Source organism: Jaculus jaculus, chromosome 8, assembly GCF_020740685.1.
Source record: "Jaculus jaculus isolate mJacJac1 chromosome 8, mJacJac1.mat.Y.cur, whole genome shotgun sequence".
NCBI classification, from domain to species: domain Eukaryota; kingdom Metazoa; phylum Chordata; class Mammalia; order Rodentia; family Dipodidae; genus Jaculus; species Jaculus jaculus.
The window spans coordinates 117,097,531-117,125,119 of record NC_059109.1 but is presented as its reverse complement, the minus strand read 5'-3'; the positions used below and the strand labels follow the sequence as shown (position 1 = coordinate 117,125,119).

Below are 27,589 nucleotides of genomic sequence, written 5' to 3'. Positions count from 1 at the left end.
ATATGGCCACATGAGTTGTTCTGACCAATGAAACGTGAGCAGAAATGAACTAAAGCCATTTCTGAGTGGAAGCCTTAAGAATTTGTGCTGACTCTCTTCTCCTCTAACACAGACACAATGTCCAGACAGAGGCTTGCTCTTTCAACTGGGGCTCCTGGGGTAAGGAGTACATGAAGCAGTCAGTGCCTCCAGCAAATTCACTAAAGACACGTATCATAGGCCGAAAATAAACCTTGGCTGAGATATGGAGTTTGTCGTAAGTATACACCAGGCCATCTTGACTCTTCCCTTATAAACATTTCCACAAAGAGAAGATAGCCAGAAAATAAGAGATTTAAAAATTAGATTACAAAACGTAAACATCCAAAAGGGATAGAAAACATGTTAAAAGTCTACTTGCTAGAAAATTTTGAGTTAAAACTCTAAGTTTAAATGTGCAAATTATGCAAACCCAAGGCACTTTTTTTTATGTGAAAACACATCTGTGAGCCTTCCAAATATTTGATAGGCTTGAGTGTAATACTTAAGGAAATCCTTGCCAAATCCAATGGTTTATAGACTAAGCAGGGATCAAGGAACAGAGATAGAACCCTGGGCAAATAATAGAGGTAGAGCTCCAGCACTCTTCAAAAATGCCGTATCAAGGCACAGCAGCCTCAAACCAAGAGAAAAGAAAAATTAAAAAGGGATAAAGATTGCTATCAAGCAATTATTTAAAACAGCTTTCTTTCCTGCCTCAATAATAACTGTTTTGTGACAGCAGCCTCAATTATCTGGTTGAATAGGGTGTTCTGTTTTGCTTAAGAAAACTTTTGAATATAAAAGACTTATTATCAAGAGCTGTAATACATTAACACACATCCAGCTAGCTATTGGCAGTATTATATTTGGCACCATTGCCTGCCTATAAGACTGGACAACTGGACGGTTATGGCAGCAGAGGAAGGGAAGGGAAGGAGGCCAGATAGTCAAAAAGAGGCTACATGGAGAGAACTAGGAATTGCTACTTTGGCAGTCTCAGCTCACCAGACAGTCTCACCACTCACAGGACTCAGAACAGATCAAGCTGTGCTCTACGAAGCTTGCCTAGAGAGACAGTGACAGCATCTCCATCTGAAGACAAGCACATAGAAAGCTCAAGCAAAGATGCTTACCAAAAGCTTTGACTTGGGTACCAGGTTTTAGCAACTTTTTTTTTTTTTTTGGGTTTTTCCACAGCCTCACTCTACCTCCGGCTGACCTGCAATTCACCATGTACTCTCAAGGTGGCCTTGAACTCAGTGATCCTCCTACCTCTGCCTCCCAAGTGCTGGGATCAAAGGTGTGCACCACCATGCCCAGCTCAGCAACAATTTTTTTTTAAGTTACCAAAAAAAAAGGCACGGAAGAGATGGCTCAGCAGTTAAGACACTTGCCTGCAAAACCTAATGACCCATGCAAAGCCAGATGCACACAGTGACACATGCATCTGGAACTTATTTGATGCCCTGGTGTACCCATTCTCTCAATCTCCTTAAAAATAAATAAAAAATTAAAATAAATTTATAAGAAGTGTCACCACCTGGGTATGGCAGTACATACCTTTAATCCTAGCACTTGGGAGGCCAAGATAGGAGGATCACTGTAAGTTCAAGGCCACTCTGACTACAGACTGAAATCCAGGTAAACCTGGGCTACAGCAAGACCCTACTTTGAAAAAAACCAACAACAGAAAAAAGGGTGATACTAAATAAATGTTAAAAATAATCATTCTTAGCTGGGCGTGGTGGCACACACCTTTAATCCCAACACTCGGGAGGCAGAAGTGGGAAGATAGCTGTGAGTTCGAGGCCACCCTGAATAATGAATCCCAGGTCAGCCTGGGCTAGAACAAGATCCTACCTTGAAAAACCAATTTAAAAAAAAAAATCATTCTTGGCCTGGAGAGGTGGTTAGCAGTTAAGGCACTTGTTGGGAAGCCTAAGAACTCATGTTTGAGTCTCCAAGTCTCACACAGCCAGATGCACAGTGATACAAGTGCACAATGCTGCAAATGCACACAAGGGGATGCACATATCTGGAGTTTCTTCACAGAGGCTAAAGGCCCTAGCACATACATTCTCTCAAAAAATAAATAATAGCCGGGTGTGGTGGCGCACGCCTTTAATCCCAGCACTCGGGAGGCAGAGGTAGGAGGATCGCTGACAGTTCGAGGCCACCCTGAGACTACATAGTGAATTCCAGGTCAGCCTGAGCCAGAGTGAGACCCTACCTCGAAAAACCAAAAAAAAAAAAAAATAATAATAATAATAATAATAAAATTTTAAAAATCATTCTTGGTCAGGCACGTTGGTGCATGCCTTTAATCCCAATACATGATAGGTAGAGATAAGAGGATCACCATGAGTTCAAGGCCAGCCTGAGCTAGAGTGAGACCCCACCTCAAAAGAAAAAAAAGGGTGGCTGGAGAGATGGCTTAGTGGTTAAGTTTTTTGCCTGTGAAGCCTGGGGACCCACGTTTGATTCTCCAGTGCCCATGTAAGCCAGATGCACAAGGTGGCACATGCATCTGGAGTTTGTTGGCAGTGGTTAGAGGCCCTGGTATACCCATGTTCACTCTTTGTATTTCCACCCCCTTCAAACAAATAAATAAGTAAATTTTTTTGTTTGTTTGTTTTGTTTTTCGAGGTAGGGTCTCACTGTAGCCCAGGCTGACCTGGAATTCACTATGGAGTCTCAGGGTGGCCTCAAACTCACGGCAATCCTCCCACCTCTGCCTCCCGAGTGCTGGGATTAAAGGCGTGCGCCACCACACCTGGCAAGTAAAATATTTTTTAAAATCCCTCCTAAGCTGGATATGGTGGTGCACACCTTCAACCCTCAGCACTTGGGAGGCTAAGGCAGGAGGAGCCCTTTGAATTTGAGGCCAGCCTGGTGATAGAGTAAGAACTAGATCAGCCTGGGCTAGAGTGATACCCTGCCTGAGAACCAACCAACCAACCATCATTCTTCTACACAGCTGGCATTAGACAAACAGATGTCTACAAACTGTATAAGACTCAGCAGCATGCCCCAATCATAACAACAGAGAAGCATCAACTTTCAGGTTATAGACTCTTTTTCTTTTTTTTGGGGGGGGGGTTGTTTTTTTTTTGAGGTAGGGTCTCACCCTGGCCTAGGCTAACCTGGAATTCACCATATAGTGTCAGGGTGGCCTTAAACACATAGTGATCCTCCTACCTCTGCCTTCCAAGTGCTGGGATTAAAGGTGTGAGCCACCACGCCTGGCTCCAGACGTATGTGCCACTTTGTGCATTTGGCTGTACATGGGTATTGGAGAATTGAACTCAGGCCATCAGGCTTTGCAAGCAAGTACCTTTAACTACTGAGCTATCTCCCCAGCCCAGGTTATAAACTAACTTTTAAGAGGAGCATGTTAACCAAGATTCCACTGATATCTGAAGAAAGATACCATGTGCATTCCCAGACCATACAGACACATGGAATGAGCATAGAACACAGCAGTGAACTGGAGTTAATTTTGGCTTATTCTTTTAGTTTATAAACTTCCCAAGTAATAGCTTTCCTTGCTAAAGAGAAACAGTACAGGGCTGCTCGTGAACAGAGAACAGTTAACACAAGCCTTTTTGCTCCAATCTTCCCTGTTTTAAAGATTCTGTGTAAGCTCTCTGTTGATATAGCCTCTTCTTTCTTCAAATCAGCACTGTAGGACTCATTTTCCTAACAGGAAAGGGACTTGCTTCTCTACTTTGAATGCAGCTAAGACTGCTTTACACAGGATTATCCAGTCCTTTGCTTATGCTGCATGCCACTTACATCTCAAAAAAAATTTTTTTTTGGTTTTTTGAGGTAGGGTGTCACTCTAGCCCAGGCTGACCTGGAATTCACTATGTAGTCTCAGGGTGGCCTCAAACTCACAACAATCCTATCTCTGCCTCCTGAGTGCCTGGGAGCAATCTCTCCCCTGTTTAGCTTATTATTGTCCAAAAAAAAAAAATCTTTAAAAAAAAAAAAAAAGATGGTACATTAGGGGCAATTGATGCTAATGAAACCTTCCAAAATCCATGCTTCACCTGATAGCCAGTCCAGTGTCAGTGAGTGCTATTACAAACTTCCACACCAAACTACCGCTAATGCTCTCTGATCAAGGTTGGCATCTCTAAGGGGGAGCAAAGAGGACCCACTGACCAGCTATGAGAATTAAGTGTGACTATTACTAAAATTCCAAAGCTAGAAAACACATGCACGTATGCAAGCATCCACACACGTAGGACCATGAAAAAGAGAAGAGACTCGGTAATGCCTACTTCACTCCACAACCAGGAAGGAACAGGGCAGCAAATGGTCTCAAGATAGCTGATCGTTATTGTATGAACAACTGCTATTATCCATTTCTGCCACTTTGACTTAATTTTCCCAATATCCATAAAAACACTTGGACAAACACCAAATTTGATGTTACAAAAAGCCAAGCTGTCACAGTAACCAAGACAGTGTGGCAGTGGTATAAGGACAAAAGTGTAGATTAATAGAACCGAATTTTGAGTTCAGAAATTAGTCCTGACATTTATGGCCAACTGAATTTGTACAAGAATGCCAGAAAATTGGGCAAGGAACAGGATTTGCAACAAATGGTGCTAACAGAGTCAAGCATAGTGATGCACACCTTTTATCCCAGCACTTGGGAGGCAATAGTAGGAGGAGGATCACCATGAGTTTGAGGCCACCCTGAGACTACATAGTTAATTCCAGGTCAGCCTGGGCTACAGTGAAACCCTACCTCAGTTGGGGGGGGGGGGGGAATGGACCACGAATGGTCCTTAAGACAACTAGATATCCATGCTCAAAATAAAGAGGCTAGAACCTTACTTCATACTTCAATACAAAACTACCTAAACACGGTTTAAAAACCAAAGTCAAAGAGCTGAAACTAGCCAGGCATGGTGGCGCATGCCTTTAGTTCCATCACTTGGGAGGCAGAAGTAGGAAGTTCGCCGTGAGTTCGAGGCTACCTGAGATTACATAGTGAATTCCAGGTCCACTTCAGCTAGAGTGAGACCCTACTTCAAAAAAATTTTAAAAATAAAAAAAAAAAAAAACTGCAACTATAGCATCATTAGAAGAAAACAGTAATATCAATGACCTTGGCTTAAGAAATGGTTTCTAAAAAAAAAAAAAGAAATGGTTTCTAAAATTTATCATGTAAAGCACAAGCAACAAAAGAGAAAATAGGGCTGAAGAGATACCGTAGCGGTTGAGGCACTTTCTGACAAAGCCAAAAGAGCCAGGTTCAATTACCCCATACCTACATAAAGCCAGATGCACAAAGTGGCATATGCGTCTGGAGTTTGTCTGAAGTGGCTAGAGATCCTGGTGCATGCCCATCCTCTATTATTCCCCCTCAAATAAATAAATGAACTATTTTTAAAAAATGGCTTCCCTTGGGCTGGAGAGATGGCTTAGCGGTTAAGCGCTTGCCTGTGAAGCCTAAGGACCCTGGTTCAAGGCTCAATTACCCAGGACCCACGTTAGCCAGATGCACAAGGGGGCGCACGCGTCTGGAGTTCGTTTGCAGAGGCTGGAGGCCCTGGCACGCCCATTCTCTCTCTTTATCTCTCTCTCTCTCTCTCTCCCTTTCTATCTGCCTCTCTGTCTGTCTGTTGCTCTCAAATAAATAAATTTTTTAAAAAATGGCTTCCCTTTGTCTGAGGTTGTGACTCAATGCTGTGGCATTAACTTAGCATGTGTCAGGTCTTGGTTCTATCCCCAGTATTACAGAAAAGAAAAAAAAAAAAAGAGAGAATATATAAATAACTTTTCTTCATCAAAATTAAAAATTTTAACATGTATGGTTGGTGTATGCTTTTAATCTCAGCACTCAGGAGGCTGAGGTAAGAAGATTGCCATAGTGCAAAGCCAGCCTGGGGCTAAAGTTCCAGGTCAGCATGAGCTAGAGTGAAACCCTACCTTGAAAAACCAAAATTTCAATGACTCCTAGTGCACATGTGCATGTGTGCACGCGCGCACACACACACACACAACACACAGGCACACACTCAAAGTAGAAGCACCCAAATATTAAATATGAATAGATAAGTGACAGGAGTGGTCAGCACTGCAATTTATCATACTTTCCCAGGCTCAGCATCTATGGCGGAAAGAATGGAAGAGCCAAAGGAAGGGTAGGACTCCTTACAACGTGCTCCTCCAGACACAAAGAGGCCTGGATATCCATGACCTCACAGTGCTTGACACTACCTACACAAGACCATCATAATAGGAGGAAAAGATCATGACAGCAAAATAAAAGAGAGACTGATTGAGATGGGGAGGGGACATGATGGAGAATGGAGTTTCAAAGGGCAAAGTGGGGGGAGGGAGAGAATTACCATGGGATATTGTTTACAATCATAAAAGTTGTCAATAAAAAAAAGAAAAAATATGAATGGATAAACAAAATGTGTTATATCCATACAATGGAATGTTGCTCAGTCATGGAAATTAATAGAGCACTTAAGCCCACTATAACATGTATAAATCTTAGCATTGTAGCCAGGAAGCTGTTTCTAATTACAAAAAGAGAGGAAGAAGTTGCAAGAACAAGAGCTTTGTCATGCTGCAAATAAAGCTCCTTAATGAAGGAAACTCATGATAAAGTAATCTGGACTTTAAAAAAATTAAGATTATACACAAGTAATTTCTACCCAAACCACATTCTAGAAAATGGGTTAGACCAGATGTCTTGTGCTTAAAAGGTCAGAACATGAACCAGTGTGACTGCAGTTCTAGAAAACATTCTCCTTTCTGACAAACTTTAAAACAAGTGCTTAATCTACCTCTGTGAAGTAAGGCCCCACTTTTGAAAAGGTCAAGCCTTCTAGCTGCCTATTCTTGTCAACAGTGAATGTCAAATGAACCAAGCCGAAGAGATGTCCAAAGGCAAAACTAAGATAATACGCGCATCAAAATAAATGATACTCACAGACCATAATTTCTGGTAGAAGAAACATCCATGACATGTTATAAGCACTTAATATAAACTACACTGTACAAATAAATAAAGGAGAAAGGGCAGCTTATTTTTCTTACAGTAGAATCCCAATAAATGAACGTAGATTGAATGAAGGAAAAATAAAATCTTAACCAGATGTGGTGGCACATGCCCGTAATCCCAGCACTTAAGTGATGGGAGGTGGGAGGATGAGAAGTTCAAGGTTCTTAGGTACACAAAGTTAGAGGCAAGTCTGAGCTATATGAGGCCTTGTGTTAAAAATAAATCTCTCGGGCTGGAGAGATGGCTTAGCGGTTAAGCGCTTGCCTGTGAAGCCTAAGGACCCCGGTTCGAGGCTCGGTTCCCAGGTCCCACGTTAGCCAGATGCACAAGGGGGCGCACGCGTCTGGAGTTCGTTTGCAGTGGCTGGAAGCCCTGGCGCGCCCATTCTCTCTCTCTCCCTCAATGTGTCTTTCTCTCTGTGTCTGTAGCTCTCAAATAAATAAATAAATAATGAACAACAACAAAAAATTTAAAAAATAAATAAATAAATAAATAAATAAATCTCTCTAGCTTAATAGTTAAGGTGCTTGCCTGCAAAGCCAAAGAACCCAGGATCGATTCCCCAAGACCCACATAAGCCAGATGCACAAGGTGGTGCATGCATCTGGAGTTTGGTTGCAGCTACTGAAGGCCCTGGTGTGCCCATTCTCTCTCTCAAATAAATAAATAAATATTTTTTAAAAATTAAATAAATCTCTCTTCAATAAAGTTTTAGACACACACAAAAACAAATCTCACCCTCTAGGCACACAGTACAGTAGTAAGTATTACAGACTATTACAGAGATCATGAAGATGTTTGCATTCTCCCATAATACTTAATCACGAAGTAGAATCACAGCAGTTTTATAGTTGAGAAGCCTAGCAGATACCACTCTAACCAGGTGATCAGGGTCAACATGACCAGCAATGTGACAGTTCAACATTGTGTATTTCTTTTCCTTCCCCTCTCTCATTTATGTAGTCCAGGCTATCCTTGAACTCACAAACCTCCTGCTTCAGCCTCCTAAGTGCTAGTATGCCTGTCTGTATACTTCTCAATAAGATGTAATGAAGACAGAACATCACTTGGGGAGTATTCTTGCCCCAAATGTACAAAGTTGGTATAATCATGAAGACACTTCAAGGCTGAGGACGAGCTCACTCGTAAAGTCCTTGCCCAGCATGCATGATGCCCTGGGTTTGATACCTCATAAAACCAGGCACAATGGTGCATGCCTGTAATCTTAGCACTCAGGAAGTAAAGGTAGGAGGATTAGAAGTTCAAAGTCACTTTAGCAGGGGTACAAAAGAAGTCAAGAAGGCAAACATCAGATGATTAATACTTTGACTATGTTAATGTGGCAATAAGTGTGGCGAGAAGCACCTACCTCTACAGTGTTTGCAATGTAACGGTCGTCACCTTCGACTTTGACAAAGAAGTCATAATAACCACTAGAAAATTTGACATTCATGAAGTTGAGTTCAAAAACATCCCTGTTAAGAATGAGAGTAGGGTTAGCAAGAACTAAAAGGAAAATCAAGAATATAACAAAGTACCTCCCTGAGAGAGACCAGGGCTTTGCCACTTTTTGTCACCTCCCATTCCACTCAGCAATCTCCAGCTTATTCACAAATTAGTTTCTTTTCCTTTCTTTCCTTCTCAGGCCCTAAAAACATTCCACCTCCCTCTAGTTCCTTTTCATAAATTAATGCAAAACAAGAAAATCTATAATCTGATTCTAATTCTGGTTTTTTATTTTCTGTGGTGATCATCTCCAGCTGCCAATCATGCTGAACAGCAAAACCATACAAGGAAATAGTCCCAATGTTCAAAGTTGGTGGGGTAGCAGAGTATAGTTGAAGTAATTTTTTGGTATTCTTTCTAGTTTTATGTTTTTGAAATTTCCAAAGACAATATCCTTTTTAACTTAAACTTTTATTTTTTATTTTAGAGAAAGCATGCGCATGAGAGAGAACTAGCATGCCAGGGCCTCAGCCTCTGCAGCTGAACTCCAGACGCTTATGCCACCTTGTGCTTGCCTCATCCTTGTGCATCTGGCTTACGTGGGATCTGGAGAGTGAAACATGAGTCCTTAGGCCTCACATGCAAGCACCTTAACTGTTAAGCCATCTCTCTAGCCTAACTATATCCTTTTATTTAAAAAATTAATGATTTTTTTTTTTTTTTTGGTTTTTCAAGGTAGGGTCTCACTCTAGCCCAGGCTGACCTAGAATTCACTATGTATTCTCAGGGTGGCCTCAAACTCACAGTCATTCTCCTCCCTCTGCCTCCCGAATGTTGGGATAAAAGGCATACCCACCACACCCGGCTTCCTGATTTTTATTTATTTATTTATTTATTTATTTTTTGGTTTTTCGAGGTAGGGTCTCACTCAAGCCCAGACTGACCTGGAATTCATTCTCAACTCAAACTCATGGCGATCCTCCTACCTTTGCCCCCTAAGTGCTGGGATTAAAGGCGCGTGCCACCATGCACAGCTTAATGATTTTTAGTTTAAAGAAAAATAAAAAGGTAAAGAAGTCTTCTGTGACTATACAGAATACCCCAATATTTAATATTCTATGGATATTCCTAAAAAGTGACCTTGCTTTATCATTTTACATATACCTTATGAAACTTTGACTGTCAAAGAAATACATTTCTCTCATTCTAACCCTCTGAACTCAGTAACTTATTAATTTGATACTTAAAGTTTTATTTAAAAAGACAGCCTTGGGCTGAGTGTGGTGGTGTATGCCTTTAATCCCAGCACTCAGAAAGCAGAGGTTAGGAAGATCACTGAGGCCAGCCTGGAACTACAGAGTGAGTTCAAGGTCAGCCTAAACTAGATTTGAGACCCTACCTTGAAAAAAGGCCTTGAAAAGTTTATGTAGCAAGAATATATAGCCATCAAAATTGATTATACTATATTTAATACCATAGGAAAGTTGCTCATGAAATAGTTACAGACTTGAAATTTAATTTTAAACGCATATCTACACATATATTTGCAAAAAGACTGACAAAAATGACTATAAAATGTTAGTAGTTATCCCTAAGCAACAGAATTATGGGTGATTTATATTTTCTTTTGTCATGCTTTTCTGATTTTTTTCTGAGTATGAAACCGTACTCAGGGCTGGAGAGATGGCTTAGAGGTTGAGGTGATTGCCTGTGAAACCTAAGGACTCATGTTTGACTCTCCAGACACCATGTAAGCCAAACAAAGGTGACACATGTGCAAAGTCATGCACGCACACAAGGTGGCACAGGTGTCTGTAATTCAATTACAGTGGCTGGAGGCTCTGCACGTGTCTGTAATTCAATTACAGTGGCTGGAGGCTCTGGCATGCCGATTCTCTCTCTCTCATAAAATAAATAAAATGTACTCAGCTGGGCGTGGTGGTGCTTGCCTTTAATCCCAGCACTTAGGAAGCAGAGGTTGGGAGACTGTTGTGAGTTCAAGGCCAGACTGAGACTACATAGTGAATTCCAGGTCAGCCTGGGTTAGAGTGAGACCCTACCTCAAAACAACAACAAAAATAAAGTATTCATATATCATACAAAAATAATAAATATTAAATTTAAAAATAGCTACTCATGGGCTGAGGAAATGGTTTAGGGTTAAGGCATTTGCTTGCAAAGCCCAAGGACTCTGGTTTGATTCCCCAGGACCCATGTAAACCAGATGCACAAGGGGGCGCATGCATCTGGAGTTTGCTTACAATGGCCAGAGGTCCTGGCATGCCCATTCTCTTTCTCTCTATCTGCCTCTTCCTCTCTCTGTCAAGTAAATAAATAAATAAAACATTAAAAAATAGCTACTCACAGCACAATGACTAAAAAGAGCCAATTAGAAAAGACAAGGAGGATGAGCTGGGTGTGGTCGTGCATGCCTTTAATCCCAGCACTCAGGAGGCAGAGGTAGGAGGATTGCCATGAGTTTGTCTGAGATTCCATAGTGAATTCCAGGTCAGTCTGGGCTAGAATGAGACCCTATCTCAAAAAAAAGAAAGAGGGAGGGAGGGAGGGAGGGAGGGAGGGAGGGAGGTAGGTAGGTAGGTAGGTAGGTAGGTACGGATAAGGTGGAAACAGTAAGCAGTAAGACCAAAATTATTCTAGTTTTAGAAATTCTTATGTTGAACTGTAGAATTTTATCAAACTCAAGCAAAGTTGGCTTTATGGTCTTGGTAATACCCTTATTAATCTGTTACACTAGCTGCAGACAAACTTCCCACACCACACAGCTTAGCACCCTGCACAAATCTTCATGCTCTGGACTTACCCTACAGGAGTGAAAGGGGTCCTCTGGAGAACAGTAGCTCTGGAAGCAACAGACTTAGCATGTTCTAGTTTAACAGTAGCCTGGGTCAGTGGTTGTGACAGAACATTGGAGACTTGCAACTAGAAGAAATACAAATGAAAAACAAATAGTAACAGCAGTGAAATTTGGTCTCAGGAGCACTTTATCTATAGGAAGCAAGCTCTGAAGAATAAGTGCCCCACGTAAGGAATGCTCACAGCTCTCAGTATGGTACTATCAGAGATCAAATACAGCAATGGAACAGATTACAGAATGCTAATTGGGGGAGTGTCCTAAAGATGACCTTGACTATTATCTCAGCTTTCCTAAATACAATTATTTATTTTCAGGTAGCAGCAGTTGAACCTAGGGCCTTCCAGATGCTAGGCAAGCACTCTACCACTAAGCTACACACCCAGCCCTTTCAATGTTCTCACTTTTTTACCCTTCCATTCTGAGATTCCCAGTAATTTACCCTGGCTGGTCTTGAAATCACTCTACAGGCAAGTCTTCAACTTTCAATTCTCCTTCCTTAGCCTTCCAAGTAGTTGGGATTATAGGTCTGTGTCACCATACCCAGCTTATACAGAATTATATTTCCTTGTTTATGAAGATAGGGTCCTGGTTAATTTTGAACTTGTGATCCTCCTGCCTCAGCCTCCCAAATGATGAGATGACAGATGTGGGCCACCATGGCCAGTTTATATTTTCTTGTTTTTCAGCCTACTCTTTCTGGAGGGGATCTTAGTTGTGCACAGGGAGACAAGTAATTTTTAAATACAAAGCACCTTCTTAGGAGGCTGTGTCTGCAGAAGCCACCAAAATAGAACTTATGGTAGACACAGAACTGCCCTGTGCAGAACCTCGACATTTGTCATAAATAAAACGCCAATTTCTAAACAAATCTGGCATACCAGTTATTTATAAATAGCCACAAAAGGCTTCATTTTTGATGAAACTTCCAGGTGCATTCAAGATTTGTACATTTGCTCTGCTCAAGGGTTAACAATAAAGGTACATCTATGCTTAGTGCTGAGTGAGGGAGAGGCCAAAAGATAATCAAGGCTGAAGAGATGGCTCGTCAGTTAAGGGCATATGTTTGTGAAAGCCTGCCTGCCTGGGTTCAATTCCCTAGTACCTATGTAAAGTCAGATGCAAAAGTTGGCTCCTGCATCTGGAGTTCATTTGCAGAGGCAAGAGGTCCTGATGCAAGCATTCTCTCTCTCTGCTTACAAATTAACATACGTATAAACATATATATGTATATAACATTTTATATATACATATACATAAAATATATAACATGTATGGGTGTGTATGTATGTATGTATGTGTATGTATATAAATTAAAAGGATAAGCTGGGTATGATAGCACATGTTTAATCCCAGCACTTGGCAGGCAGAGAGAGTTCAAGGGTACCCTGACTACATAGTGAATTCCAGGTTAGTCTGGGCTAGAGTGAAACCCTACCTCAAAAACCTAAAGAACAACCCCCCAAAAAACAAAAATCAATCAAACAAAAAATCCCAGATGTCTTACAAGAATGTATCTGGAAAGGTCTGAGCACTGGGAAATAGATTTTATTACTATGTTTGTATATGATGCCAGGGATTGACCCCACAGCCTTGCACATGCCAGGCAAATGCCTTCTACTGAGTTACTATTAAGCAGAAATGCATGTTCATTCATTTATTCACTGTTTGTGGTACTGTGATTTGAATCCTATTCTAGACAGGTACTCTCTACCACTGAGCTGTATCTCCAGCCCCATAAATACATTTTAGGAGCAACAATTCTCTCCACATCTAGAGATATGGACCCAGAAATGCAATATTCGTCTGAAGGATTTATCTAAAGCCTGTGCTATTCACGGTGTTCTAGGAAAAAGAGGTGAAGAAATTCTTGTTTTCATTTTACTTTTGGGTGTATGTAGTGTATGCGTGTTCACAGATATCTAAATGTGTGGAGATCAGAGGATAGTATCTAATGTTTCTTCTCTCACTCTTCCACCTTATTCCCTTGAGACAAGACTCTCTCACTGAAACATTTTTCAAGTAGACTAACAAGCCCCTGGGACACCTTTTTTTTTTTCTCTTGAGGTAGGGTCTCGCTATAGCCCAGGCTGACCTGGTGAACTCATGGCTATCCCTCCTACCTCTGCCTGCTTAAAGGCTTGCTCCACCATGCCCAGCTTCCTGGGACACTTCTATCTCTGCTCTGTTCAGAGCTAAGGTTAGCAGTATGTATGCCCACACTCAGCTTTTATAGATGCACTGGAAATTGAACTCAGATTGTCATGCATGGCAAGTGCTCTACCCACTGAGCACCTCCAACATCCCCCCTTTTATTGTTGCTGTTTTTCAGTAGATTTAAAGGGAGATTTGCTCAGCTCCTCAGTGGTCATGTTCCCACATCTACGCTATAGGAAATGAGCCTTGCATTTATGGGTATGTTCTTCTAGGCTATGTCCTCATGGGGGCTATAACTGGCTCGGCAGCAGATCCTTCAGATTTCTCAGCTTTGCATGGAAAAATGGCATTAAAAAGGCACATCTTGGGCTTGGAGGTCATACCCGCAGGAAAGCCTGTTCATGAGTGTTGGAAGGGGATCCCTCAGGCACAACCACCACTGGCACATGGTAACGATTCTGGGACAATGCAGCAGCAGCAGAGGCTACACTGAAGGCTTCTGAGAGTGACTCGAAGTTCTTCTTGCTGAAGATTGTATTCACAAGCTGGATGACCTGATCCTGAGAGAACAGGAAACACAGTTCAAATCACCCTATGCAAGAAGGGGAAGAGGAAAGTGTCCTTTCCTCCCCATGGTTTAAGTCATTCTTTTGTGCCAGGTGGTCACACAAGCCCTTCCAGACAGTAATACAATCTGGGTGGGGGAGGAGGCAAATAGGTTGCATTTAAACTTAAATGAGCGTGGAGTTTTCTATCTTCTATTATAAGCTGAGATTCATGTATTTACAAGCTCTTCTATGCAAAGAGAAAGTACTTCCAGATAAATACTGAGATGCACGAATAGATTGTAGAATTTATGTAATTGTTATCATTTGTTAAATGTCAGGGATCTTGATAGGTACTTTACATTATTACCTCAAATCATGACAAAAACCTTGAATAACTGGTATTTATCAACATTTTCCAAATAAGGAAACTGAGGCTAAAGCACATTAAGAGCTGTGATAAACTGTAATAGGGAGGGAGGGAAGGAAAAAGGGAAAAAAACTAAAGGAAAACAAAGGAGGAAGGAAAATTCAAATATATGTTTGTCGAAAATCTGCTATTTCCTGATTGCCCTAACTCTCTCAACTAAACTATCTTCCCTCCTTACCTACCTCAATGTAGCACACTGGGGTCAAGCCTCCACTTATAAGACTAAATTTTATGGTAAAAAATACACAGTAGCAACAGAAGAAAATAATTCGCCATTAAGAACTGCTTAGAGGAGAAAACTAAAAGCAATTTTTGTAACAAGTGAAACCTAAAAGGCATTATTAAAATTCTGGAGACTGTTTGCTCAGGAAGAAACATTTTCCACTTCAATCAGTTTGGGTTTTTAAAATCTACCATCTAACAAAAGAGATCCCTTGTTCCTGACAGTGTTATTCACAGTCAACATGAAATAATTTTCTCTAATTGTACCAATTACATTTTTCCATCTCTAAGCTGTTGACATGTTAAAATGGGTGGCTGCTCACCAGAATTGTTGTATTACAGGTAATGACAGCAAAATTACTCTAGCCAAAGAGCTAGTTGGTAAGAGCCGAATAAAGCAAGGAAAGGTTTAAGCTGTACATGTAGAGTATCACTAATCTATCTACCTCACTGCACACAGAAGAATCCCCAAATAATGTATAGCCCAAGATGCTTAATTCCTGCATTTTTACCCTAACACTGAAAGGAATGTGGTATTTCTAGACTTCCTACATTTAAGATGAAAGACTAGGCATAATAAAAATGCAAATAAATGAATAGATTTTTAGATCATAGCCTCTGGAGAAAATATTAATTCAAATTATCCTGGAAAAATAATTTTTACTGTTTACTTTAAAAAAAAAACAAACCTGGGGCTGGAGAGCTGGCTTAGCAGTTAAGGCATTTGCCTGCAAAGCCAAAGGATCCCAGTCCAATTCTCCAAAACTCATGTAAGCCAAATGCAAATGGGGTGCATTCATCTGGAGTTCCTTTGCAGTGGCTGGAGGCCCTGCCACACCCATTCTCTCTCTTTCTTTCAAATAAATAAATAAAATATATTAAAAAAAAAACTGTATAGAGCTGGGCATAGTGGCACACTCCTTTAATTCCAACACTTGGGAGGTAGAAGTAGGTGGATTGCCCTCAGTTCAAGGCCACCCTGAGATTATATAGTGAATTCCAGGTCAGCCTAGGCTAGAGCGAAACCCTACCTCAGGGGGAGGGGAACCTGTATAATGCAAAAAGAAATGAAAGTTCTACCTTTGAATTCAAATCTTTCTTCTGAAAATTTAAATAACAGCAGATTACATTTTAAGTACTTTAGGTCAAGGGTTGCTAATCTTCTCACACACAAAATACAAAGATGGTCCTACACAAGACTTCACAATGCTTCTCAGTAGGCTATGCCAATGAGCTAAAATTAGCTAAATTTAGCTGTTACTGAGGATGAGGGAAAGAGTGGAGGACAAGCAATTCTGAAGGCCAGGACACTTACTGGAGAAAGGATCTGGACAAGCCACCAAAGTGGAAAGCACTCACAAGACACAAGCAAAAGGGCCATCAGGAGGGAAAAGATCAAACCAGGGTAATTAATATACATGGCCTTTTTGCCACTACTTCATGACATGAATGTACCTCATGTAAAGAGGTACGACAATTTGTTTACACGTCTTACAAATGGACAAATAATTTCTTACCACAGGTGTTCCACTTTCTACTTCCTGTTCACAAGCCTAACAACAGACATGAATGACAACACCTGAAGAGTCATTTGAACATCCCTTTCTGAAAACTGTTAGTCTTGGCAAATAAACCTCTCGATGCCTCTGTGTCTCACATCTAAGAATTACTAGACAGGCACCTCCTTAATGGATGGTTCTGTCCCCACATGGTCCATGAGCTTGTAGGTGGCAGCAACAAACAATGCTGTAGTTTCCAGTCCTTCTTCAAACTGGAGATACACTCCTCCCAGTTCATCCAGGCGAGCAACAAGGTCCTATCACAGCAAAATAGAAGCATGTTGGAAGTCAAGTGATCACAGATGTGAGAGGCACAAAACACTATCACCACAGTGCAGACAGTTTTAAGAAATCTCACCCTAACTCTGAAGACCACCTGTCATTCAGTACTTTCTCAAAAACAAAAATAGGGCTGGAGAGATGGCTCAGCAGTCAATGGTGCTTGCTTGAAAGCCTGACAGCCTGGGTTCAATCCCCCAATACCCATGTAAAGCCAGATGCACAGAGTGGTGCATGCATCTGGAGTTTGTCTGTAGAGGCAAGAGGCCTTGGTGTGCCCATTCTCATTTTCTCTCTCTCCTTGAAAAGGAATAAATAAAATATTTAAAAAGGTCTAAGGCCAGGCGTGGTGACACATGTCTTTAATCCCAGTATTCTGGGAGGCAGAGGTAGGTGGATCACCATGAGCTCAAGGCCATCCTGAAGACTACAGAGTGAATTCCCAGGTCAGCCTGGGCTACAGTGAGACCCCATCTCAATAAACAAACAATAAAGAACAACCCCAGGGCTGGAGAGAAGGCTTAGTGATTAAGTGCTTGCCTGTGAAGCCTAAGGACCCTGGTTTGAAGCTCGATTCCCCAGGACCCACATAAACCAGATGCACAAGGTGGCACATGCATCTGGAGTTTGTTTGCAGTGGCTGGAAGCCCTGGCATGCCCATTCTCTCTCTCATCTCCCTGATTCTCTCTCTGTCGATCTCAAATAAATAAAAATAAACAAAATTAAAAACAAAACAAAAACCCAAAGACCAAAATAAAAAAAAAAGCCAGGTGTGGTGGCACATGCCTTTAATACCAGCACTTGGGAAGCAGAGGTAGAAGGATCACCATGAGTTCGAGGCCACCCTGAGATGACACAGTGAATTCCAGGTCAGTATGAGCTACAGTGAGACCCTACTTCAAAACAAAACAAAACAAAGCTGGGCGTGGTGGTGCACACCTTTAATCCCAGCACTTGGGAGGCAGAGGTGGGTGGATCACCATGAGTTTCAGGCCACCCTGAGACAACATAGTGAATTCCAGGTCAGCCTGGACTAGCGTGAAACCCTACCTCGAAAAACTAAACAAACAAAATTCAGCCATGCTGGCCAATTAACAATATGTACTAGGCTTGTAGAACTTCAGTTGTTTCTTCAGCACCACACAGGAAAATAAGGTTCAGAGCAACAAACAACGTGCCTAAGATTACAAAGGAGCAAGTTGCAGGAAGTATTTGAATTTTAGGTTTGTTGAGCCCAAAAATCTAGGACTTAGCAGATTATCTCTACAAAGACCTAGAAAAACAATTGTTGCTTAATTTATAGTGTAAGTATATTAGCATAATAAATATTCCCTCAGACTACTGCTTGAATACAAAGAACAGAAGCACGTCATGGACATGAAAAGAAGTATCACTGGCTATAATAAATCAGGCACATCGAGGCGCAAGACTCTTCTAAAGGATGTCGGAGAAAGGAGCCAAGGGAAACAGGTTTATACCTCGATCTCCTCCACGATGTTCCTCAGGTCTGCCTGCTGAGACAGGTAGGATGCAGTCTGCAGAGCCTGTACAGTTCTGGAAGGGAAAGCAAAGAACATTGAGACTACAATTTAGTTAGTATATAAAGGACATGTCCTTTGGCAGAACATGATAGAACCAAGATGTATTTGGTACTGCCTATTTTGTATAAGATACTTAAAAAGAACATTTATTTAGTAATCTCCGCATATACAAATGTACTTTATGAATAGACTGTATTGAAATTTTTTTTTTATTTGTGAAGAGACACAAAGAAAGAGTGAGAGAATGTAAAAAAAAAAAGAGTGAGAGAATGCATGGGCACACAAGAGTCTCTTGCTGCTGCAAAAAATGATGTCACTTTGAGCATCAGGTTTTATGTAGACACTGGGTAATTGAACCTGGACCTGCAGGCTTTGCAAGCAAGTACCCCCATTGAGCTATCTTCCTAGTTCCTTTATGAATATACTATAAATGTACTTCATTCTTATGAACAATGGCATTGTACTGCTTAAATGTACCATGATTTACTCAAAAAAACTTTTTTTTTTTTTTGGTTTTTCGAGGTAGGGTTTTTTACTGTAACCCAGGCTGACCTGGAATTCTGAGGCTGGCCTTGAACTCATGGTGATCCCTCTACCTCTGCCTCCCAAGTGCTGGAATTAAAGGCATGTGCTACCAGGGCCAGATAAAACTTTTCTTTTTTTTTCAAGGTAGAGTCTCACTCTAGCCCAAGCTGACCTGGAATTCACTATGTAGTCTAAAACTCATGGTGATCCTCCTATCTCTACCTCCTGAATGCTGGGATTAAAGACATGTTCCACCATGCCCAGTGAGTTTGAGGCCACCCTGAGCAAAAAAAGCATAGTGAATTTCAGGTCAGCTTGGGTTAGTGAGACCCTACCTCAGAAAACAAACAAACAAAAAAATCAGTAAAGTAAATTCACAAACAAAAAGGCCCTTTTTAGGGCTGGAGAGATGGCTTAGCGGTTAAGCGCTTGCCTGTGAAGCCTAAGGACCCCGGTTCGAGGCTCAGTTCCCCAGGTCCCACGTTAGCCAGATGCACAAGGGGGCACACGCGTCTGGAGTTCGTTTGCAGAGGCTGGAAACCCTGGCGCGCCCATTCTCTCTCTGTCTCCCTCTATCTGTCTTTCTCTCTGTGTCTGTCGCTCTCAAATAAATAAATAAAAAATTTAAAAAAAAATTAAAAAAAAGGCCCTTTTTAAAGTGAATTCAGTGGCACTTGTAAGACAGTCACAGTGTTATACAAGTACTACCTCTGTGTGGATCAAAACAGTTCCAACAGTTCAAAACACTGCCCTGGGGCCATGAAGCAGTTCCTCTTCATGGTGCCCCCAACCTACGCTTGAACTGCACTATGGATTATCTATTTTGAGTATTCACATAAATGAGGTCACATATTAAGTAACTTTTGGAGGGTGCCGGGGCTTCAGCACCCTCTATGTGGCCTTTTATGTCTGTCTTCTTTAACTCAGCATGTTTTTGAGGCTTATCCATGTTGTAGCATGTATTAGTACTTCATTCTTTTCCATGGTTTATTCATGTATCTTTATTAAGAGTATCTGTACAAGATTTTTAAAGTGGAATGTGACAGGTATGCATATGTAACATTTTTTTTCAGATTCTATTCTGTTAATATAGTTTGCAAAGTATAAATGGTGCTTCTCTGGGCAAAATGAGGGATATTGAGGCCCCCTGGTGGTCAGAGTCTGCTGCAGACGCCCAGAAAGGTTCCCTAATTCCTGAGATGCCTGAGCCCTGTGTCAACCACCACTTCTCAAGTCAATGTGTCAGGGACTATACAGCAAGAATCTGTCTACTTATGTTGAGATCATAACAATTTAGACTCCCTTTATGGAAAGCTAATTCCATTAAGATGGCAAGTTGGAAAACAGGAGTCACAAATCATGGAAAGAGATGCCCTGTGAGCATTTAGTGACTCCTATGGGATGCTTGAAGTTATAAGGCACTTGAGAAAAATGAAACCTGTAACGGCCATATTTGCTGGTGCAGCCTGAGCTGTCAACAACAAAAAGTGCGTGGCTGCTCAGGTCGCCACTGGGACGGGCACGAGGACGTGGGTCCCACAGTGCCGCCGCCCTCGTGGCCCAGCCCGCCGCTCCAGAGGATGTCTTACAAGCCCCGAACTTGACCGCACACATGCCCACTGCTGCCCTCAATGCCACAGGAAGTGTCCACTCGCCTTCCACTAGCATGGCGACATCCTCCCAGTACCGTCAGCTGTTGAGGGACTATGGGCCACCATCGCTAGGCTGTACCCAGGGAACTGGGAACAGCCAGGTGCCTCAGAGCAAATATGCCGAGCTGCTAGCCATCACTGAAGAACTGGAAAAGGAGATCAGACCCACATATGCAGGGAGCAAGAGTGCCATGGAGCGGCTCAAACGAGGCATCATCCACGCTCGAGGGCTGGTTTGGGAGTGCTTGGCTGAGACAGAACCAGATCCTAATCTCATTAGATCTGAAGGTTCTGTCTTTCTACAAGATGGGAGGTTACAGTTCATCTCTCCTGTTGAGACAAAACTCTTTTGTTTTCAAAATGGTAACAGTTTAGTCTTTTCTACCATGGTTCACTAAGCTCTATACCTACACCCTCAAAGACTGGGGAAAGATTTTGCAGTAAAATTTGCATTTAAATAGTTAAGATTACCCAAGGTTTTTTTTTTTAATTTAATTATTTTTAACATTGGCTTAAAGATGCATGTGCCATTACTTTACAGCAAACTTTCCTAAAGCCAGTGTCTCCCTTTAACCTTCTTTTGAACACATTTGCATCACCTGAATTGGTCTGCTCCTTTTCATAAGCTTCTGACTCTGAGGACTTGGAGTGCACACTGACAGCGCGCTTCACTCCTAGCTGGCTCACTTGCCACACCATAGATCCTGCTCAACAGAGCTTTGCTTAAGCATTTGCATGACTGAGTGCTTTGAAGTCAATCTTAAACATGCACAAGTTATAAATAAGGAGAGCAATCTACCGAACCTAACACGCACCCTGAACATTTTCATACTAAGAGTGTAGATTTCAGTTCTATGTTTATTGTAAGTTGATCAAAACATCTGGAAGAAAGTGACTAAAATTGTTTGCATCTTTGTATGTATTTATTACTTGATGTAATAAAGCTTACTTTCATTAAAAAAAAAACCTGCATTTCCAGACAACATAAAAATCCACATCTTAAGCCTGGTGTGGTGGCATACGCCTTTAATCCCAGCATTCAGGAGGCAGAGGTAGGAGGATCACCATGAGTTTGTGGCCACCCTGAGACTCCATAGTGAATTCCAGGTCAGCTTGGGCTACAATGAGACCCTACCACAAAAAACCAAAAAAACAAAACAAAACAGATCCACATCTTCCCCATGATAAATGCTGAGCTCAGAAAAGGCTGCTTAGATAGCCAAGAAAGATCTTTTCAATCAAAACAGCACTTTCCCTTCTCTGGAAGGACCAAGTGCTACACTGCAACAGCTCCAGCAGTTTCAGAAAGAAATCAAACCACTTCACTTTTGGAAAGTTTTGTCATTGGCTTTAATTACTTATTCCCCAGCTAGCAATTGCTTCCTCTCTGGAGTTCTGTATCCAAGCAAGAAGAAAGCAGATTCTGTCTTGCTATGTACAGCAGATCATTCAGAGAAAATTAGTTTATGAAAGACAGCAAAGACATCTATCTTTTCAGATGATTCGGTCAAACTTAACAAATATTTTCTTTGTCAAGATAAGTTTATGAACATATACTTCCTAGAATAACTCCACTTGAATACACAAGGCCCATTTCAAAGAGACCTAATATATATCAGATTTCTCTAAACAGGTCAAACTAGCAGCATTGAAATAAAATGCAGGCTGGAGAGATGGCATACTACCTGTATAAGTGTGAGTTCCTGAGTTTAGACCCTCAGAATCCACATTAAAAGTCAGGTGTGGGGCTGGAGGGATGGCTTAGCAGTTAAGGCATTTGCCTGCAAAGCCAAAAGACCCAGGTTTGATTCCCCAGGACCCACATTAGCCAGATGCACAAGGGGCACACGCATCTGAAGTTTGTTTGTGTGGCTGGTGGCCCTGGTGCACCCATTCTCTCTCCCTCTTTCTCTGTCAAATAAATAAATAAAAATAAAAAATATTTTTTTTTAAAGTTAGATGTGGGGGCTGGAGAGATGGCTTAGCAGTTAAGGCACTTGCCAGCAAAGCCAAAGAACCCAAGTTCAATTCCCCAGTACCCAGGTAAAGGTGGCACATGCATCTGGAGTTCATTTGCAGCAGCTGAAGGCCCTGACACACCCATTCTATCTTCCCCTCTCTCTCGCAAATAAATAAAATATATTTTTTTAAGTCAGATACTGGGCTGGAGATGGCTTAGCGGTTAAGACACTTGCCTACAAAGCCAAATGACCGAGGTTCGATTCTCTAAGACTCATGTACAAGTTGGCACATGTTCCTGGAATTCGTTTGCAGTGGCTGAAGGTCCTGGTGTGCCCATTCTCTCTCTGTCTCTTTCTCCTCTCACATAAATAAAATAAATTTAAAAAAAGTTAAAGTCAGATGCTATAGCACGAGTATCTATCTGTAATCCCAGCATGCCTATCTGTGAGAACAGAGGCAGAGACAGGAAGCTCCAGGCCAGCTACCGTTGGTCCAGAACTACTAGAGACCTGGCTCAAACCAAGTAGAAAATGAAGACCAATAGCCAAGATTGTCCTGTGACCTTCCACATGACATGGTATGGGTACTTCTATGAACACACACATGGCATTCTGTCCATTTGATCTTCACAGATAACTCTATGAGGAGATAACATTCTCTGGGTTTAATACTACTGAGGAGGGGAGCAAAACAACCCACTCCTGGTCACAGAAATACTAAGCATCAGAGTCTAGCTGTGAACACACTTTTATTTCATCAGACCATGTGTCCTTTTTACCTTGTAAGCTTTCCAGAAGGCAGCAGAAACCTAAGAGGATAGTTTCAGCATTTATTAACTTTGTAAAATGCCTCTTTTATTGACAATTTTCATACGTGCATACTTGGCATTTATTGACTCTTTATGGGGCACATCCAATGTGTCAGGGTCCATGAGCCATGCCAACAAAGATGCTTAGAATCTAACAGAGAAGCAATTACAGTACAACCAACAAAACATCAGCCTCCCAGAAAGGACCCAAAAAAGGAATGAGCTAGACTCAGCAAGCACTTCACTCCCAGCATTCTCAAGGACAGCACTGAACTATATTATCTATTCAACAATGCAGAGATTACCAATCCCATTTTAAAGATTAGGCTCAAAGAAGTTACTAACTTGCCCAAAGTCACACAGAAAGGAAGGAACACAGCTAGTGTTCAAAGTCAAGTCTGTCCGAGTGAGCTCTGCAAGGGAAAGGGTCCGACCTTACTACCTTGATTCACTAATGTGAGCTGTGCTAGTAGAGCACCCGATCCCAGTAGGTGGCCAGGAAATGTGTGCTGCAGAAACAGGTGAACCCTCTTAGCATGGTACCCAGCACAAATGAAGCCCAAGAAGTGTCCATGCTAATAAACTCACGCCAGCACACTCTCCTCCTTGCCAAGACGAGCAGTGAGGGCACCAAGTACTTCCTGGGATGCCAACGGGAGGCCAAAGCCACTGAGCGCTGCAACGGCATGGTAGATCTGGGCAACAGAGGAGTCTTCACTGACTGCTGCCAGAAGTAAATCTTTGGTCTCGTTTGAAACAGAGATCTAGGAAAGGATCAGCAGCAACAGAGTTAGAACAGGTTCTAGCAACTTGTAGCAGGTATTCTGACAAGGGTATGAGTCTAGCTGCCAAAGCCATACCCACCTAGCACCTGCTAACACCCCCTCGAATCCCCAGACCCAGAATTAAATGTTCATAAAACATCAGCACAGCCTTTCCCAAAGATGCTGTCAAGATACTGATCTACTTACAAGGTTCTCCTATGTTCAAAAAAATAATAACAGCCAGGTGTGGTGGCGCACGCCTTTAATCCCAGCACTTGGGAGGCAGAGGTAGGAGGATTGCTGTGGGTTCAAGGCCATCCTGAGACTACATAGTGAATTCCAGGTTAGCCTGGGCCAGAGTGAGACCCTATCTCAAAAAATAATAATAATAATAATAATAATAATAATAATAATGCAGAGATCTGAAATGGGGTGTACTGTATTTTTTTCTAAATATTAAAGGAAGATGAAAAGAAAAACCCAAAGCTTCTAGAAGAAAAGTAATGACTATAAGAAAAAAATTGTTTATGCCTTCTAAATATCTGTGTTTATTGCTATAGATTAGTGCCACTTTCAGCCTCAATCTGAGAAGTGTCTTTTTTGCAGTGGGCAGAGGTTAAAACAGAGATGTATATCTGGTCAAGTACTGAAAATAAATAATTGCTATGTGCTAATTCCTAAACAGGGCATCTATATCACCACCTCCAAGGGTCAAGAAGCACAGCAGAAGAGGGGTGGAAAGAATATAAGAGCCAGAGGATGGGGAGAAGTGCTGTAGAATGCTGTCTTCTGGGCACAATATGGTTATTATACTCATGAGCTCAGGAATAGCTGTGGTTTCTTACACAAGATTGAGCTTATCAACATTCCATCAATAGATTGGAAAGAGACTCAGAAGGCCCCAGCCCTCCCAAAGTAGCGATTAGCAGTTACTGCCGGTGGGAGAAGGGGAGTCATACTCTTCAGTGATATAGCCACTGGTAAGCTGACCATACTCCAGCAAATTACCTTCCACCCACACTCATACAAGCAGACCTAATTTATCACAATGGGTCAAACACAACAACAACAACAACAAGACATGAAAATAGGAAGAAGACTAACTAGGAAGAAGGGATTTAGCAGGAGTAGGAGACAGGTAAGAGAGGATAATGGAGGAATGAATGTGACCAAAATACATTATATATATGTAAGACACTGTCAAAAAGAATATGAAAATAAAGCCACATGTGGTGGTGCAAGCCTTTTATTCCAGCACTCAGGAGGCTGAGACTATAGAGTGAAGTCACCCTGGGCTGGAGCTACATCATACCTTGAAAAACCGAAAAAAGAAAAAAGAGCCAGGCGTGGTGGCGCACGCCTTTAATCCCAGCACTCAGGAGGCAGAGGTAAGAGGATCGCCATGAGTTCGAGGCTACCCTGAGACTACATAGTGAATTCCAGGTCAGCTTGGGCTAGAATGAGACCCTACCTCAAAAAACCAAAACCAAAAACAACCAAAAAAAATTTCAAAAGAAAAGAATATAAAAATGAAAAAAGATTGTCTAAAACCTATTAAAGAGAAAACAAATTATGCTTTCTTAAAAAGGAAAAAAAAAAAAAACATGTATATGGACTCCCACCCATACCAATGGTTTTTCATTGTTAAAAATTGTAATATGACATGACCCTTCCCCCTTAAAAATGTACTTTATTGTCAATATTAGTGAGGAACGTAGACTCACCTCACATCCTGAGAGGACCTGGCTGGACTGGGCAGCATAGAAGAGCGAGTCCACACTGCTGGGATCAAGGTTAGATTTGATGAAGGTGCACGCTTTCTAAACAAGGGAGAAAGTCAAAGATAAGTAGTGACATATAATAACTGGGACAAGCCAAAGTGTTTGAGGTGGGTCAGTAAATAAAAGTATTTGTCCTCCAAATATGAGTACCTGAGTCCAGGGTCCCTGACCCCATGTAAAACTCAGAAGCTGGGCTGGAGTGCTGGCTCAGCAGTTAAGGCACTTGCCTGGGAAGACTATGCACCCAAATTTGATTCCCCAGTACCTATATAAGCCAGATGTACAAGATGGCACATGTATAGAGTTTGTTTACAGTGGCTGAAAGCCCTGGAGCACCCATTCTCTCTCATTTAAGACAATAAAAATATTTAAGGACTGGAGAAATGGCTTAGCGGTTAAGGCACTTGCCTGCAAAGGCTAAGGACCCAGGTTCAATTATCCAGGTCCTACATAAAATCAGATGCACATGGTAGCACATGCATCTGGAGTTCATTTGCACCGGCTAGAGGCCCTGGTACTTGGCATGCCCATTCTCTCTGTCTGTAATAAACAATTTTTAAAAAATTAAAATAAGGGGCTGGAGAAATGGCTTAGCAGTTAAGCGCTTGCCTGTGAAGCCTAAGGACCCCGGTTCGAGGCTCGGTTCCCCAGGTCCCATGTTAGCCAGATGCACAAGGGGGCGCACGCGTCTGGAGTTCGTTTGCAGAGGCTGGAAGCCCTGGCGCGCCCATTCTCTCTCTCTCCCTCTATCTGTCTCTCTGTGTCTGTTGCTCTCAAATAAATAAATAAAAAGTTAAAAAATATATATATTAAAAAAAATTAAAATAAAAAAGTAGGGCTACAACACTCGGGAGGCAGAGGTAGGAGGACTGTCATGAGTTCAAGGCCACCCTGAGATGACAGAGTTAATTACAGGTCTGCCTGGACCAGAGTGAGACCCTACCTCGAAAAAAAAGTAGGGCTAGAGGAATGGCTTGGTGGTTACGGCATTTGCCTGCAAAGCCAAAGGACCCAGGTTCGATTCCCCAGGATCCACATTAGCCAGATGCACAAGGAGGCGCAGATATCTGGAGTTTGTTTGCAGTAGCTAGGGCCCTAGCATGCCCATTCTCTCTGTGTGTGTCAAATAAATAAATGAATAAATAAAATTTTTAAAGTAAAATATTTTAGCTGGGTGTGATAGTGCACACCTTTAATCCCAGCACTCAGGAAGCAGAGGTAGGAGGATCTCCATGAGTTCGAGGCTATCCTGAGACTACACAGTGAATTCCAGGTCAGCCTGAACTACATCAGGCTCTACTTCAAAAAAACAAAAATAAATAAAGACTAAAAAATATTTTTAAAAAATATTTTTATTTATTTATTTGACAGAGAAAGAGGGGGGGGAGAGAGGACGTTTGCACCAGGGCCTCCAGCCACTCCAGATGCGTGTGCCCCCTTGTGCATCTGGCTAACATGGGTCCTGGGGAATCAAACCTGGGTCCTTTGCCTTTGCAGGCAAATGCCTTAACCGCTAAACCATCCCTCCATCCCTAAAATAAATTTTAAGGAAAAAGCCAGAAGCTGTGGTGGGCTTCTTTAATCTCAGAATAACCAATGGCAAGATGGGAGGTGAAGACAGAATTTCTCAGAAGCTTGCAGGTCAGTTAGCCTAGCAAATGCAAGGAGATGAGCAAACGCAATGATGATACGCTGCCTCAAAATTAGGTAGAAGAGAAAGACTAACACCCGGAAGCTGTTATGACCTTCACATGTGTACCATGGCCCACGTTTGTACTCATGCATATGAACAGACATGTACATTCTATATTGTTGCAGTCAGATTCGCACTGCTGGAAGAAATCACCCAACCAAGGGCAGTTTGTGGGAAAAAGAGGTTCATTTTGGTTTATAGGTTCAAGGGGAAAGCTCCATGATGGCAGGGAAAACAATGGCATGATCAGAGGGTAGACATCACCCCCAGCCAACATCAGGTGGACAACAGGTACAGG

At 41.9% G+C, this 27,589-nt stretch overlaps 2 protein-coding genes across 3 annotated transcripts in view; one reads left to right on the top strand and one right to left on the bottom strand.

The window, feature by feature from the left end:
- Rpn2 (ribophorin II) overlaps positions 1–27,589 on the bottom strand; it is a 64,366-nt gene that overhangs the window by 20,606 nt on the left and 16,171 nt on the right. For both annotated transcript variants that reach the window (XM_045156773.1, XM_004666669.2), the window contains exons 3-9: positions 25,542–25,637; positions 23,642–23,817; positions 18,044–18,119; positions 16,408–16,542; positions 13,913–14,089; positions 11,322–11,440; positions 8,424–8,529 (exon numbers count right to left, since the gene is read on the bottom strand). In XM_045156773.1, coding sequence (XP_045012708.1) covers positions 8,424–8,529; positions 11,322–11,440; positions 13,913–14,089; positions 16,408–16,542; positions 18,044–18,119; positions 23,642–23,817; positions 25,542–25,637 — 885 coding nt within the window. The remainder of the gene's footprint in view (positions 1–8,423; positions 8,530–11,321; positions 11,441–13,912; positions 14,090–16,407; positions 16,543–18,043; positions 18,120–23,641; positions 23,818–25,541; positions 25,638–27,589) is intronic.
- Positions 20,298–21,010, top strand: LOC105944636 (cyclin-dependent kinase 2-associated protein 1-like). The gene is made up of 2 exons (XM_045156026.1): positions 20,298–20,571; positions 20,910–21,010. The coding sequence occupies exons 1-2, from the start codon at positions 20,298–20,300 to the stop codon at positions 21,008–21,010; spliced, it is 375 nt and encodes a 124-aa protein (XP_045011961.1).